At 47.6% G+C, this 15,993-nt stretch overlaps 2 protein-coding genes across 3 annotated transcripts in view; both read right to left on the bottom strand.

Annotated features, from left to right (window-relative positions):
* slc4a3 (solute carrier family 4 member 3) overlaps window positions 1–15,993 on the bottom strand; it is an 81,886-nt gene that overhangs the window by 3,568 nt on the left and 62,325 nt on the right. Inside the window, exons 10-20 of one of the 2 annotated variants that reach the window (XM_064310825.1) lie at window positions 13,456–13,639; window positions 11,663–11,765; window positions 10,541–10,725; window positions 9,315–9,537; window positions 8,320–8,535; window positions 6,057–6,205; window positions 5,292–5,486; window positions 3,256–3,453; window positions 3,020–3,109; window positions 2,462–2,628; window positions 627–880 (exon numbers count right to left, since the gene is read on the bottom strand). In XM_064310825.1, the coding sequence (XP_064166895.1) occupies window positions 627–880; window positions 2,462–2,628; window positions 3,020–3,109; window positions 3,256–3,453; window positions 5,292–5,486; window positions 6,057–6,205; window positions 8,320–8,535; window positions 9,315–9,537; window positions 10,541–10,725; window positions 11,663–11,765; window positions 13,456–13,639 (1,964 nt within the window). The remainder of the gene's footprint in view (window positions 1–626; window positions 881–2,461; window positions 2,629–3,019; window positions 3,110–3,255; window positions 3,454–5,291; window positions 5,487–6,056; window positions 6,206–8,319; window positions 8,536–9,314; window positions 9,538–10,540; window positions 10,726–11,662; window positions 11,766–13,455; window positions 13,640–15,993) is intronic. The other variant, XM_064310826.1, reaches the window with a different exon arrangement.
* On the bottom strand, window positions 887–1,968 carry LOC135241240 (uncharacterized). Its single transcript, XM_064311461.1, has 3 exons — window positions 1,916–1,968; window positions 1,536–1,686; window positions 887–1,398 (listed from the first exon to the last, which is right to left on the bottom strand). The coding sequence occupies exons 1-3, from the start codon at window positions 1,966–1,968 to the stop codon at window positions 1,036–1,038; spliced, it is 567 nt and encodes a 188-aa protein (XP_064167531.1). The 3' UTR covers window positions 887–1,035.

The raw sequence follows: 15,993 nt of genomic DNA, 5'->3' as shown, positions 1-15,993 counted from the left end.
GCAGAGTAACAGAACTCCCATCTTACCCACGAGCAGAGTAACAGAACTCCCATCTTACCCACGAGCAGAGTAACAGAACTCCCATCTTACCCACGAGCAGAGTAACAGAACTCCCATCTTACCCACGAGCAGAGTAACAGAACTCCCATCTTACCCAGAGTAGCAGAACTCCCATCTTACCCAGAGTAACAGAACTCCCATCTTACCCAGAGTAACAGAACTCCCATCTTACCCAGAGTAACAGAACTCCCATCTTACCCAGAGTAGCAGAACTCCCATCTTACCCATGAGCAGAGTAACAGAACTCCCATCTTACCCAGAGTAACAGAACTCCCATCTTACCCACGAGCAGAGTAACAGAACTCCCATCTTACCCACGAGCAGAGTAACAGAACTCCCATCTTACCCACGAGCAGAGTAACAAAACTCCCATCTTACCCACGAGCAGAGTAACAGAACTCCCATCTTACCCACGAGCAGCGTAACAGAACTCCCATCTTACCCACGAGCAGAGTAACAGAACTCCCATCTTACTCACAGAGTAACAGAACACCCATCTTACCCACGAACAGAGTAACAGAACTCCCATCTTACCCACGAGCAGAGTAACAGAACTCCCATCTTACCCACGAGCACAGCGACCAGCAGGCCGGTCACCCGCTGCTCCTTGACCTCCTGAATCATGGGCTTCTCCCCCGGGGCGGTGGCCTTGCTCATGACGGTCAGCGCGTTGACGTGGGTGACGGAGCGCACGGTGGCGGCGGTCAGCCAGGGCAGGCCGAAGAGCGGGCAGAGGGCGCCCAGAAAGACGATGAGGAGCAGGTCCAGGTGGAACCCCGAGCCTTTCACCAGCCGACGCTCTTTCTTACACACTATCAGCCTGGAACAGAACAGAACATTAACGCTCTTTTTACACACTATCAGACTGGAACAGAACATTAACGCTCTTTTTATGCACTATCAGACTGGAGCAGAACAGAACATTAACGCTCTATTTACGCATTATCAGCCTGGAACAGAACATTAACACTCTTTTTATGCATTATCAGCCTGGAACAGAACATTAACACTCTTTTTACGCACTATCAGCCTGGAGCATAACAGAACATTAATGCTCTTTTTACACACTATCAGCCTGGAGCAGAACAGAACATTAACGCTCTTTTTACACACTATCAACCTGGAGCAGAAAAGAACATTAACGCTCTTTTTACACACTATCAGCCTGGAACAAAACAGAACATTAACGCTCTTTTTACACACTATCAGCCTGGATAAGAAGAGAATATTAACGCTCTTTTTACACACTATCAGCCTGGAGCAGAACAGAACATTAACGCTCTTTTTACACACTATCAGCCTGGAGCAGAACAGAACATTAAAACTCTTTCTTACACACTATCAACCTGGAGCAGAAAAGAACATTAACGCTCTTTTTACACACTATCAGCCTGGAACAAAACAGAACATTAATGCTCTTTTTACACACTATCAGCCTGGAGCAGAACAGAACATTAACACTCTTTCTTACACACTATCAACCTGGAGCAGAAAAGAACATTAACGCTCTTTTTACACACTATCAGCCTGGAACAAAACAGAACATTAATGCTCTTTTTACACACTATCAATCTGGAGCAGAACAGAACATTAACTAGCTGTTTATCTGTACACTCTTTGGTTTGGCTTCATAGGGGAATTCTTTTCTTTGCTTTGGAACTCATTTTTTTGCTTTACACAATTTTCACACCTACCATAGGGTTCAAAAGCAACCCAAAGTACCCCAAAGAAGCAACGCCAAAGCGCACTGTTTTCTAAGACAGCGGAAACAGAAGGGAAGGCGCACGGAAACAGAAACATTTCACAAACAAATAAAAGTCAACCAGATTTCTTTCTGGGGACGTGTCACCACTACAGGTCTCCAGAGATCTGATTCTGCCAAGATATAGGAATCAGGAAGTCACACATATCTGTAAATAGCTAACTAACAAACCAATGAAAGTGCGGGACATAAAAATCACTAGTAACAGCGATAACACAAAACTACAATGTAATGTTAAGCACCAAGGCAAGCGTGAGGGAGGGACTGAGGACGTACTTCTGTAATCGGAAAACGGGACTGAGGGTACAGTGTTGGGGAGTATGCTGTAGGTTGGGCTAGCAAACCTATGATAAACGCTCACACAGAAAAATGTCTAATTCAGCTCTAACAGAGTACATATGAGCCCAATAGGGTCCACATGTACTCCGTATGAGTTGATTTAACAGTGAAAGTTTTGCTGTGTAGCATTTAGCATCACTTTATGCAGTGTAGTCAGGTGCGTGTTCAGTCTGTGGCGGAAGATGGACAGGGACTCTGCTCTCCTGACTGCAGGGGGCGCTCATTCCACCACTGGGGGGGGTGGGGGGTGGGGGGGGGGGGGGAGTGCCGGCAGGGCGTGCGGGGTCCTCGGGATCTTACGAGGTGATCTGAGTCTCCATGAAGATGAGGATGAAGACCAGCAGGGCGGGGATTATGGAGGCGCCCATCATCCAGGCGGGAAAGGGCTCCTTGTCCCCCAGCGGGCTGATGAACCACCCCCGCTTGTCCGGGGACGTGACCGAGAAACCGGAGGGCACGTTCAGCTTCTGCAATCACCCCCCCCCCCCGCCCCCCACCAAAAAGAAAAGATTCACACCCTAACATTCAAAGAGTAGTGTGGGCCGTCTGGTGATGTCTCTGAAACATTACAAAAGTAGCTAAACGCCCAACAGCCTGGGCTTCACTGGTTACGCAGTGATCCGAATGTGTGTGTTTTTCTCTGATTTGCTGTTGTCCTGTAGTTGGACAGATGGAAGACAGTCTCGGTCAGAGCTGTGGAGGTTAGCGGCGTGTGTACCTGTGTGTACGTATCAGGGTGTGTGTACCTGTGTTTGAGTATCAGAGTGTGTGTACCTGTGTGTACGCATCAGGCTGTGTGTACCTGCGTGTGAGTATCAGAGTGTGTGTACCTGTGTGTATGCATCAGGGTGTGTGTACCTGCGTGTACGTATCAGGGATGGAGTAACCCACGATCACGGAGAACAGGATGGAAATGGGAATCCCAAAATCTCCTATGACTCTTCTGGCCTGGAACACAGTGATGAACACCCTGAAGACTGGAACTGAGAGCCACGGAAACGCACACACACTCACTCGCACACACACACGCTCGCTTGCGCACACACACACGCTCGCTTGCGCACACACACACACACACACACACACAGCGGTACCTTTCCCCCCAGGAAGCGGCTGTTCCTAAACTTCCTGAGGAAGAAAGCCACGAAGAAGGTCCCGAGCATGAGCACGAGGGAGAGCAGGGCGGTGTTGGGCTGGTTCAGCAGGGGCCCGTCCTGCGCGCCCTCCCCCTGCGACAGGTTCTGGGTACTGGGCGGGGGGTAGCTCTTCAGCAGGGGGTGCTCGCTGAACACCTGGAGAGCAAGTTTGACACTTTTAACAACCCAACCTCACCACATATGGCATAACCGGATGTAGATATGCACCTGCAAACCCCATGGACACACACACACACACCCACACACACAGCCACATACACAGCTACATAAACACAGACACACACACACACATCCACATGAACATAGACACATACACACACACACACACACACAGAGCCATGCACACACACACACACACTGGCACATAAACACATACACACACACACACCCATGGACACACACACACACAGGCACATTAACACACAGAGGCACATAAACACATACACACACACACATACACAGACGGAAACATGCACGCACACACACAGGCACATAAACACACACACACACACACAGCCATGCACACACACACACACCGGCACATAAACACATACACACACACACACACAGCCATGCACACACACACACAGGCACATAAGCACATATACACACACACACACACACACACGCAAACACACATGCACAAACACACACACACACACAAACACATAGGAACATAAACACACACACACACACCCATGGACACACACACACACACAGGCACATTAACGCACACAGGCACATAAGCACATACACACACACACACATGCACAAACACACACACACACACACACAAACACACAAACACACACAGGAACATAAACACATACTCACACATGCTGATGTACATATAACCATGTACACTCAGTGCCCACTTCATCTATCACTGCAAGTCTGACTAAGGTGAGAATGTTACTTGGCTAACAATAATGTTACTGCTTTTTTTAATACTGAGTTTGCTGCAACAACTTCGCTAAGTTTTCCCTGCTGAAAATTCCAGCTCAAACCAGCCTAAGCCAGTTTAAGATGTTTTCAACTAGTTTTGCCGGGTGACCAGCTGTTCACCGGCTGATTGGCCTACAGAGTCAGCTAACCCATCAGTTGACCACAAGCTTACTCTACCAGCTTAACCAGCTTTAAGCAGCTTTGGCCAGTGAGAGACTGGCTTTGACCAGCCACAGACCAGTTATGACCAGCTGGAAGCGTTGAAAACACAGCTTAAACCATCTTATACCAGCTTAGAATCCCAACTGGCCAGGAGTTCTCAGCAGGGTTGATAAGGAATTAGGTAGTTTAGCCAGCTCACTAGCTAGCTAATGATATTACTGATATAACTAGCTTGCTGACAATAGTGTTATGCTTCTGTGAAGCTAGCTAGGTAGCTAGCTAGCTCACTTTGCAAACTAGCAAAGTTACATTAATTCAGTACATAAGAACAACTTTACTGATTAATTATGATAAAAATACATAACGTCAGCTAATTAGACAACATTAGCTATATTGACTAACTTGCAATATTTTAGTGCTATGGCTGGTGATCTGATAAGTTATAATGTAAAGTGAAGTTACATGCAATGCAGTGTCATTTTACTTCATTTTTTCCTGGTTAATGTAGCAGGCCCATGCAATTTCTAGTGGGTCATTTATGATGGTCTAGATCAAACACTTGCACATAGCCTATACAAAGACACACACACTCCCACATATGCACACAAGTACGCACACGCAAAGACACACACACGCATGCACACACATACACACACGCCTGCACACATACAGGCATAAACACATACATATACGGACTAAACCATGAACCTATGACCAAATTGCGATGAATAAAACAGTGATTGGCACAGAATACAGACTCTACACTTGATCCATGATCCCGGCATTCATTAGCAACGGTGACGGCACACACGCGTCCGTCACCGTCTGCAGAGGACGGCAGCGTAAGCCCCGGGCGGGCCGCTCACCTTGATGAGCTTGGAGAAGGTCTCGTAGATGAAGATGAGGGAGATGAGGAAGGCGAAGATCTCCTGGGTGAAGGGCGAGATGTAGCGCACCAAGAAGCTCCCCTCCGCCGCCACGATCACCAGGACGATGAAGAAGAGCCAGAAGCCGATCCACACCCGGCCCGTCAGGTACTCGAACCCCTGGGCCTGGCAGAACTGGGGCAGGAGAGGAGAGACAGCCGGGCAGGGCCGCGGTCAGAGCACGGTCACATTGGCGCCTCGACCTCACCGAAATCAACCAGGAGTGGGCGGGGTTGCGCGATGTTGCCGTGGTGATGACGAGCTGAGCATTAATGGTGCGGGCGGAGTGTGGGGGTGGGGGAGGGGCTGTGTGGGCGGTACCTTGTAGAAGGCCTAGGCTGGGAGGGGTGGGAGGGTGGGGAAGGGGACGGTACCTTGTAGAAGGCCTCGTAGGGGAGGGGTGGGGAAGGGGATGGTACCTTGTAGAAGGCCTCATAGGGGAGGGGGCGTCTGGACTGTACCTTGTAGAAGGCCTCGTAGGGGAGGGGGTGTGTGGACTGTACCTTGTAGAAGGCCTCGTAGGGGAGGGGGCGTGTGGACTGTACCTTGTAGAAGGCCTCGTAGGGGAGAGGGCGTGTGGACTGTACCTTGTAGAAGGCCTCGTAGGGGAGAGGGCGTGTGGACTGTACCTTGTAGAAGGCCTCATAGGGGAGGTACCTGTACCTTGTAGAAGGCCTCGTAGGGGAGAGGGCGTGTGGACTGTACCTTGTAGAAGGCCTCTTCGAACACCAGCAGGGGTCCGGAGAAGCCGATAATGAGCAGCGGCTGTCCCGCCAGCAGCGAGAACAGCACCCCCAGCGTGGCGGTGGAGATGATCAGCTCAGAAACTCCCATCATGCCCTGCGTCTTCTCGCCTGCGCAGAGCGGGAAGCAGACTCTGTGTAACTTCATTATGAGACTGTGCTCAGTGTAAATCATTATGAGACTGTGCTCTGTGTAACTTCATTATGAGACTGTGATCAGTGTAAATCATTATGAGACTGTGCTCAGTGTAAATCATTATGAGACTGTGCTCAGTGTAAATCATTATGAGACTGTGCTCTGTGTAAATCAATATGAGACTGTGCTCAGTGTAAATCATTATGAGACTGTGCTCAGTGTAACTTCATTATGAGACTGTGCTCAGTGTAAATCATTATGATACTGTGCTCAGTGTAACTTCATTACGAGACTGTGCTCAGTGTAACTTCATTATGAGACTGTGCTCAGTGTAAATCATTATGAGACTGTGCTCAGTGTAAATCATTATGAGACTGTGCTCAGTGTAAATCATTATGAGACTGTGCCCAGTGTAAATCATTATGAGACTGTGCTCAGTGTAACTTCATTATGAGACTGTGCTCTGTGTAAATCATTATGAGACTGTGCTCAGTGTAACTTCATTATGAGACTGTGCTCAGTGTAAATCATTATGAGACTGTGCTCAGTGTAACTTCATTATGAGACTGTGCTCAGTGTAACTTCATTATGAGACTGTGCTCAGTGTAAATCATTATGAGACTGTGCTCAATGTAAATCATTATGAGACTGTGCTCTGTGTAAATCATTATGAGACTGTGCTCAGTGTAACTTCATTATGAGACTGTGCTCAGTGTAAATCATTATGAGACTGTGCTCAGTGTAACTTCATTATGAGACTGTGCTCAGTGTAGATCATTATGAGACTGTGCTCAGTGTAGATCATTATGAGACTGTGCTCAGTGTAACTTCATTATGAGACTGCTCAGTGTAAATCATTATGAGACTGTGCTCAGTGTAACTTCATTATGAGACTGTGCTCAGTGTAGATCATTATGAGACTGTGCCCAGTGTAAATCATTATGAGACTGTGCTCAGTGTAAATCATTATGAGACTGTGCTCAGTGTAACTTCATTATGAGACTGTGCTCAGTGTATCTTCATTATGAGACTGTGCTCAGTGTAAATCATTATGAGACTGTGCTCAGTGTAACTTCATTATGAGACCGTGCTCAGTGTAACTTCATTGTGAGACTGTGCTCAATGTAAATCATTATGAGACTGTGCTCAGTGTAAATCATTATGAGACTGTGCTCTGTGTAAATCATTATGAGACTGTGCTCAGTGTAGATCATTATGAGACTGCTCAGTGTAGATCATTATGAGACTGTGCTCAGTGTAACTTCATTACGAGACTGTGCTCAGTGTAACTTCATTATGAGACTGTGCTCAGTGTAAATCATTATGAGACTGTGCTCAGTGTAACTTCATTATGAGACCGTGCTCAGTGTAACTTCATTATGAGACTGTGCTCAGTGTAAATCATTATGAGACTGTGCTCAGTGTAAATCATTATGAGACTGTGCTCTGTGTAAATCATTATGAGACTGTGCTCAGTGTAAATCATTATGAGACTGTGCCCAGTGTAAATCATTATGAGACTGTGCTCTGTGTAACTTCATTATGAGACTGTGCTCTGTGTAAATCATTATGAGGGGATAATGAACAGCTTTTTTTATAAGTTCCTTTGCAAGGATCATAAAGAACATTCCAATGAAAGCGGTATGGGGGACTCACATTCCAGCACACGTGTAGCACACACCTGCACATAAACACACACACACACACACACACACACACACCTGCACGTAAACACGCACACACACACACCTGCACACACACACACACACACACTCACAGACACGCACACACACACACACACAAACACCCACACACACACACACACAACCCCCCCCCCACTCCACACACACACATTCCACTCACATTCCAGCACACGTGTAGCACACACCTGCACATAAACACACACACACACACACACACACACACACCTGCACGTAAACACGCACACACACACACACCTGCACACACACACACACACACACTCACAGACACGCACACACACCACACACAAACACCCACACACCACACACACACAACCCTCCCCACTCCACACACACACACCACACACCACACACACACACACACTCACCCAGCAGCCCGCCGAAGGTGATGGTGGGCGACAGAGCGGCGAAGTAGATGAAGATGACGGCGGCGATGCACTGCATGTCCATGGCGTCTCTGATGTCGCTCACGTAGTGGGGATACCGGCGGCGGATGTCGTGGATGAGGCCTCCGAAGGGGATCCCCGACCGCCTCAGGGGGTCCACCTCCATCTCCTCCTCCTCCTGCTCATCCAGGCTCGCCTCTGCGGAACAGCCACCACCACACGAGTTTTTTCATCCACACACGCGCACACGCGCGAGAACATAAGCGACCGCTTTCATTAGCCCATTCACTCAGGGTGCGCTAGTTACATCTGAACCTGTAACCAAAAAAATACTTATGGCCATAAAGTACTGAATAGCTTTGTAATAGTAATATGTATTTTAATAGTAATTCAGACCTACCAAAAGTTAAACTTTGCCTGATGCTACTGGGTATAGCATTTCCACTACACGAGCCCGGTTCTGGCTGAGGAAGTCCAGTACAGACAGGAAACCCGGTACGGACAGGAAGCCCGGTACGGACAGGAAGCCCCGATACGGACAGGAAGCCCGGTACAAACAGTAAGCCCGGTACAGATAGGAACTCGGTACGGACAGGAAGCCTGGTACGGACAGGAAGCCCGGTACAAACAGGAAGCCCGGTACGGACAGGAAGCCCGGTACAGACAGGAAGCCCGGTACGGACAGGACCGTATGGACGGGAGTCCGGCATGGACAGGAAGCCCAGTATGGACAGGAAGCCCGGTACGGACAGGAAGCCCCGGTATGGACAGGAAGTCGGGCACGGACAGGAAGTCCGGTACAAACAGGAAGCCCGGTACGACAGGAATCCCAGTACGGACAGGAAGTCCGGTACAAACAGGAAGCCCGGTACGGACAGGAAGCCCGGTACAAACAGGAGGCCCGGTACGGACAGGAAGTCCGGTACAGACAGGAAGCTTGGTACGGACAGGAATCTCTGTATGGACAGGAAGCTCACCCTTGGACTCGGTCTCGGCTCCGGGCGTCGCGCTCACGCCCTTCTTGTTCTCTCGCTCCTTCCTCTTCCTCAGCATCTGCTTCTGGAAGGAGGCCACAGTCTTCAGCAGGTCCTTCCCCTCCACGTCTGAGGGCGGGATCACGATGCTGCAGTCCAGGAACTCGTTGATGCCGTTGAGGAGGTCCTGCCGGTCGTCGGCGAAGTAGGCCACCTCATGGAAGTTCTGATTTCAGGGAATAGGCAAATAAATATTTAAAAAATTTGAAATTGCCATGCCAACTTCTCTAGAGATTAAGTGACGTTTAAAAAGGCAGATAAAGTTAGACGAACATAATGGAAAAACTAAAGTAGACTCATTGGGCCTCATTCAAGAAACGTGTACGATCACATTTGACAGTAAAGCACGTGTAAGAACGTTGCGAAGAACATTTCGGCATTCATTATTTTTTCTTATCTGTATTTGTTCATGGCCATTTCCTTATACAAATCACATGAACAGGATTTCGCATAAAATGTACAACGTTATGTATTCATATCATTTACAAAGTTCTGCACGTGTCATGAATCTCATATTGTTTTTGCATAGGAACATTTTTAAGAGCAAAAGTAAGAATAATTTAAGAAGAGTTTTGTGAATGAGCCCCGCTGTGTTACGGACACTCATTACAGGAAACTGATTCTGGCCGTTTCCATTCAGACACGTCCAGGCTTTTTTAACTTTTTCAGCTTTCATGTCGGGTCTTCAGAGATTTCCCTAACCCTATACCCCCGCCTGGCACATACTCACTCCGCCTCCACGAGCTCTCCCCACCCCTGAGCGATCCGTCAAAAAACCTCCCCGCACCCGCCCTCCCCCCACTCCAATCGGCGTGGACGCACGTTGGAAACTTGCTCTGGTTTCTCTCAGATGACAAGCGTGGATGATTTGTGATTGATCCGAATGGAAATGGAGGAAATGAGGATGAAACAGATGTATATTTTATATTGTATCCATGAGCTTTCAGTTTTTCATTAATACGTGATTGGAAAGGCCAAGTGTCTGTAATATCATGACGTCTGGGGCACGGTGAGTCTACATTACAAGCCCTACAAAACTTGGATACTTTTTCCAAAGAAAACCAACAATCTCTCTCTCTTTCTGCCTCTGTCTCTCTCTCTCTCTCTCTCTCTCTGCGCTCTCTCTCTCTCTCTCCATTGTGAATAGTGATAAAGGGAAGGGTCAGTACCTTGTCAGACATGAGGGTGGAGATCGATCGGCCGATCTCGTGGTAGTCCATGTTGGCCTGGCTCGGTCCGAGGAGCACGAAGAGGAACCGGACCGGCACCGGCACCTCCAGGACGGACTCCAGAAGGACCGCCTCGTTCAGCCGGACGAAGGCCATCGCGGGCTGCTCCAGGAACTCCACGCACCCTGCCGACCGAACCCAGATCAGCCACAATACGACCAGGATGGAGCACTGACTGGCACCTTCTTATATTAAGCTTTGGGAAACTCTACTTTATGTATAGGCCACAGTAACGCTAGCAAAAGTGTTTTCTTCCAAATGACCAATGATTAGAAAATCCAAAATCATTGCATTACATTAAAATATTCCAGGTGGACAAAAGTTCATTTGTTGTCATTCTTTTGTACCCAGTTAAGGCACAGACAAATGTTAGGCACAGACAAATGTTCTAATACCAATGTTCAGAGACTCACTTTCATGCGTGATTTTAATACAATGAAAATAAGAAATACGAGTGCTTTTATATGCTGTTTCCTTCTTTGTCGGCAAATGACAGATATCACAGAATACATTTTTATTCACGATCAATACAGAACAACATTCATTTAATCAGGCTTAGGGTCACAAAGTAAAGTACTTTTGCATATTCATATCCATTCACTGTATGGTATATTAGCAGTGTAATATAAATACTGATATCATTGGGGTTGCTGGGTGGCTCATCCTGTTAAGGCACTGTTGTAATGCATGGATGGACCCCACAGTCTGGTATTAAATTTGGACCATATTAGTGCCGACTACGGCCAGCACGGCAATGTACAATTGGGCCTGGGCAAGCCAAACGTGTGAACTGCAGTGTCATACAAGCACCAGACTGGAGGGCGTGTGCTTGCGTTTGCTCCATCCAATCAATGACAGAGGACCTGACGAGCGCTTCAATAGTCCAGAGGGCAATAGTCAAAGCCGACTTTACCTCAGCTCAAAGCTGCGGTAGTGCCCAAAGCATTATGGGTCTCCCTCCGCAGAAAATGCCAGATCAGTGTCGGATCAGTGTAACCTGCGCAGTGTAACCCACCCACCCGCAGTGCATTCTGGGTAGCGCGGAGGCTCATTTCTGCTTACCCACTAAGACCACAGTGGCCTCCGCGTCCTTGGGGATCTTTGCCAGGAGTTTCATGGACCTGACGGCGGGGTGCCCTTCCGCAGGAAGAGGGTGAAGCGCTTTCTTTCATTAACAGAAAAAAAAAATAAACGGCAGTAAAATATTAGCTTAAACATGCGCGGCTAAAGCAGAGCGGCTCTGGCATACAGTGCACAATGACAACAGCTTTGAAATCCACTTAAACATGTGTGAGAAACAAATGATATATATTTACATACATGCGTGAGAGATATATCGCAAATCCTGTGAGTCACAGTGACTTTCTATTGTCGCAAAGGCAAAAACGTACAGGACCAGGTGAGTAAGTTAGCTACCAAATGGTAAATCACTTTAAATCAATTTAATATGACGGAGTTCCTCGCTTTTACGAGCCTTTCTAGATTTGCCAAAATGTTTCAGCCGCGGGGAACATTAAAAGTTTCACAGTTAATGCATCAAGAAGCTTTAACGAGAAGCACCTGCAAGCTAATTCGGCACATATGGCAGCGCGGATTCCGCAGGGCCGCCAGAATACTGCTGGGGCACCAGGCACGGCAAGCACAGCCCGGCAAATGGCACGTACTTCCCACGTATTAGCGCAAGAATGCCACCGGAGCCACACCGCAAAGTCACGTGGGAAACGCTGGCGCTGAGCTCCGACGACCCGCCCACATCACGGCAAACCGTTTGCCGCTCGATTCTCGCAAGCGGCGAAGTCGTTTTGAACATTCCTTTTTTCGTTTTTCACTTGCAAAACACAAAAAATGCAGACAGACTAATAAGAGGTGGGCAGGGGAAAGGCAGGGTTATTAGTCAAAACCTTCATGTACTGAACGCATACATTTCAATCATTAACATCATTTTTCTTTCAGTTACACAAAAATAAACACCTACTGCTATACTGCTATATCAACACTATACACTTCTACAAATTTTTCTAGTTCTGTTCACCAATTAGCGATGGGTGTAGCGTATTTGGATATAAAAGCAAGGTTCCGGTTTTGTTTTTCTGAAGGTCCACAATGAAGGCAAGGGGAAATTATTTAGAAACATATTCAGCACTGAGAAAATTGAGGAGGAAACGGTCATTTTAAAGAAATCATTGTGCTTAAGGCTCTCTGTCTCAGTTCTGCTCATGTACACTGGGTGTTATTGTGTTTTACCAGAGTCCAGGAGCTTCTGACTGACTGCACTGGAGGGAATTCGGGAGGGGGGCATTGTGCAGCTGCGCATGGTCTTCATGCAGTAAACAACTGATTTTTATTGTTTTGACGTGACATTCGCACTATTAGGCTTCTAATAATAAGGCAGAAGTAACACTGGCTCCCTGAGTGCGGTCGAACCTACAATATGTGACTCATTTTAAATGTCAATTTAAACATCAACATTTATTCCTTGCCTTTCCTAGACCCACCTCTTATTAGGCTCTCTGTTTTTCAATTGCAAAAACGTAAAAACGAAACGTTCACAACCGCTTTACCGTCTGCAAGCCTCGCACGGAAAATGGTTTGCCACGATATACAAGGATCTCTGACGCTGATCACATGATCAAGCCTTTGCCACGCCCACCACTCTGTAGCCCAGCCCCGAGTTATTCTCAATCATGTGACCGGGATCAAAACTGACAGCGGATCCGTGAGCCGAGCAGGTGTCTGGCCGCCGGACATTCGGTGGTTCTTGCCGTTTCGCACTAATCCTTCGGGAACCCTCGCCCACCAGAGCGAAGGGAGATTTGGTGGAGCACATACACCAGCACAATTGGCAGCCAACTCACAAACAAGCTCACAAACACCTCTTTCTCATGGTCCTGAGGTTTGGTCGTGTGAGGTTCCGTGCGGTCCTCGGACACCAGCGGCAGGGAGGTGTTGGGCAGGTGGTTGTGGTTGCGATGGAAGCTGCCCATGCTGCTGACCGAATGGTTGCGGGGGAAGAAGCCTTCCTTTTCATCGTTGGGGTGGCTGCGGAAAAGGGACAGAGCGGTTCACCAGCCGTCCAACCTTCAGGGTTGGCGGTATCAGTCTAACTCACAGCTCCTGAGTATTAACAACAATCCCACTGTGCTAAACAACCAAGGAATTGTCAATGCGGCCAACCAAGTATTAGCATGAAACTTGTAACTGCACACCTTTGCATGTGTAAATTAAGTACGGATGAAACACAGCACAAACACATATATCCTTGTAATGAAGGAAAGACAGTTATAAAAGATTGCATCATCCATCCATTATCTCTACCCGCTTATCCTAGGCAGGGTTGCAGGGGGTGCTAGAGCCTAGCCTATCCCAGCATGCATTGGGCAAGAGGCAGGAATACACCACGGACAGGCCGCCAATCTAGCACTGGGCACACACGTCATTCACTCACACGCTCATACCAATGGGCAATTTAGAGCAGTGGTTCTCAGACTCGGTCCTTGTGGCCCCTGTGTATGCTGGTGCTTTCATGTTTTAGAGCTGGGGTCCCCAGTCTTATCCAGAAAGGGCCAGTGTGGGTGCCAGCTTTTGTTTCAACCAAGCAGTAGCACACCTGATTCTACTAATCAAGGCACAAAAGCCAATACCATTCAGCAAAGAAATTGACCTGAACTGTTTCAGTAAAAATGGACATCATGGGACAGCTGGACAGTACGCTTAAAATTTTAACCTGTGTATGTTGTATATGAAAAGTGTGTCTGCTAATGTAATGTAAATCTATATTGTGGATTCAGGGAGAGATTGGGCTGCATGTTTCATAGAAAAAAAGGTGAGATTTTGTGTAGAGCAGAAGCAGTGTTTTTCGGTAAAAACACAAAAAAGGTGAGGTCCCCACACAGCAGGTTCTGTATAAAGTGAGGTCCCCATACAGGAGGTTCTGTATAAAGTGAGGTCCCCACACAGTGGGGTTCTATATAAAGTGAGGTCCCCATACAGCAGGTTCTGTATAAAGTGAGGTCCCCACACAGCGGGTTCTGTATAAAGTGAGGTCCCCACACAGCAGGTTCTATATAAAGTGAGGTCCCCACACAGTAGAGTTCTATATAAAGTGAGGTCCCCACACAGTAGGGTTCTATATAAAGTGAGGTCCCCACACAGTAGGGTTCTATATAAAGTGAGGTCCCCATACAGTAGGGTTCTATATCAAAGTGAGGTCCCCATACAGGAGGTTCTATATAAAGTGAGGTCCCCACACAGTAGGGTTCTATATAAAGTGAGGTCCCCACACAGTAGGGTTCTATATAAAGTGAGGTCCCCACACAGCAGGTTCTGTATCAAAGTGAGGTCCCCATACAGCAGGTTCTGTATAAAGTGAGGTCCCCACACAGTAGGGTTCTATATCAAAGTGAGGTCCCCATACAGGAGGTTCTATATAAAGTGAGGTCCCCATACAGTAGGGTTCTATATAAAGTGAGGTCCCCACACAGTAGGGTTCTATATAAAGTGAGGTCCCCACACAGCAGGTTCTGTATCAAAGTGAGGTCCCCATACAGCAGGTTCTGTATAAAGTGAGGTCCCCACACAGTAGGGTTCTATATAAAGTGAGGTCCCCATACAGGAGGTTCTATATAAAGTGAGGTCCCCACACAGTAGGGTTCTATATAAAGTGAGGTCCCCATACAGCAGGTTCTGTATAAAGTGAGGTCCCCACACAGTAGGGTTCTATATCAAAGTGAGGTCCCCATACAGCAGGTTCTGTATAAAGTGAGGTCCCCACACAGTGGGGTTCTATATAAAGTGAGGTCCCCACACAGTGGGGTTCTATATAAAGTGAGGTCCCCACACAGTAGGGTTCTATATAAAGTGAGGTCCCCACACAGTAGGGTTCTATATAAAGTGAGGTCCCCATACAGCAGGTTCTGTATAAAGTGAGGTCCCCACACAGTAGGGTTCTATATCAAAGTGAGGTCCCCACACAGTGGGGTTCTATATAAAGTGAGGTCCCCACACAGTAGGGTTCTATATAAAGTGAGGTCCCCACACAGTAGGGTTCTATATAAAGTGAGGTCCCCATACAGCAGGTTCTGTATCAAAGTGAGGTCCCCATACAGCAGGTTCTATATCAAAGTGAGGTCCCCATACAGCAGGTTCTGTATAAAGTGAGGTCCCCATACAGTAGGGTTCTATATAAAGTGAGGTCCCCACACAGTAGGGTTCTATATAAAGTGAGGTCCCCATACAGCAGGTTCTATATAAAGTGAGGTCCCCACACAGTAGGGTTCTATATCAAAGTGAGGTCCCCATACAGCAGGTTCTGTATAAAGTGAGGTCCCCATACAGTAGGGTTCTATATAAAGTGAGGTCCCCACACAGTAGGGTTCTATATAAAGTGAGGTCCC

The sequence above is a fragment of the Anguilla rostrata genome, chromosome 15, assembly GCF_018555375.3.
Source record: "Anguilla rostrata isolate EN2019 chromosome 15, ASM1855537v3, whole genome shotgun sequence".
In the NCBI taxonomy this organism is placed as follows: Eukaryota; Metazoa; Chordata; class Actinopteri; order Anguilliformes; family Anguillidae; genus Anguilla; species Anguilla rostrata.
This window is presented reverse-complemented; position numbering and strand designations above follow the sequence as displayed.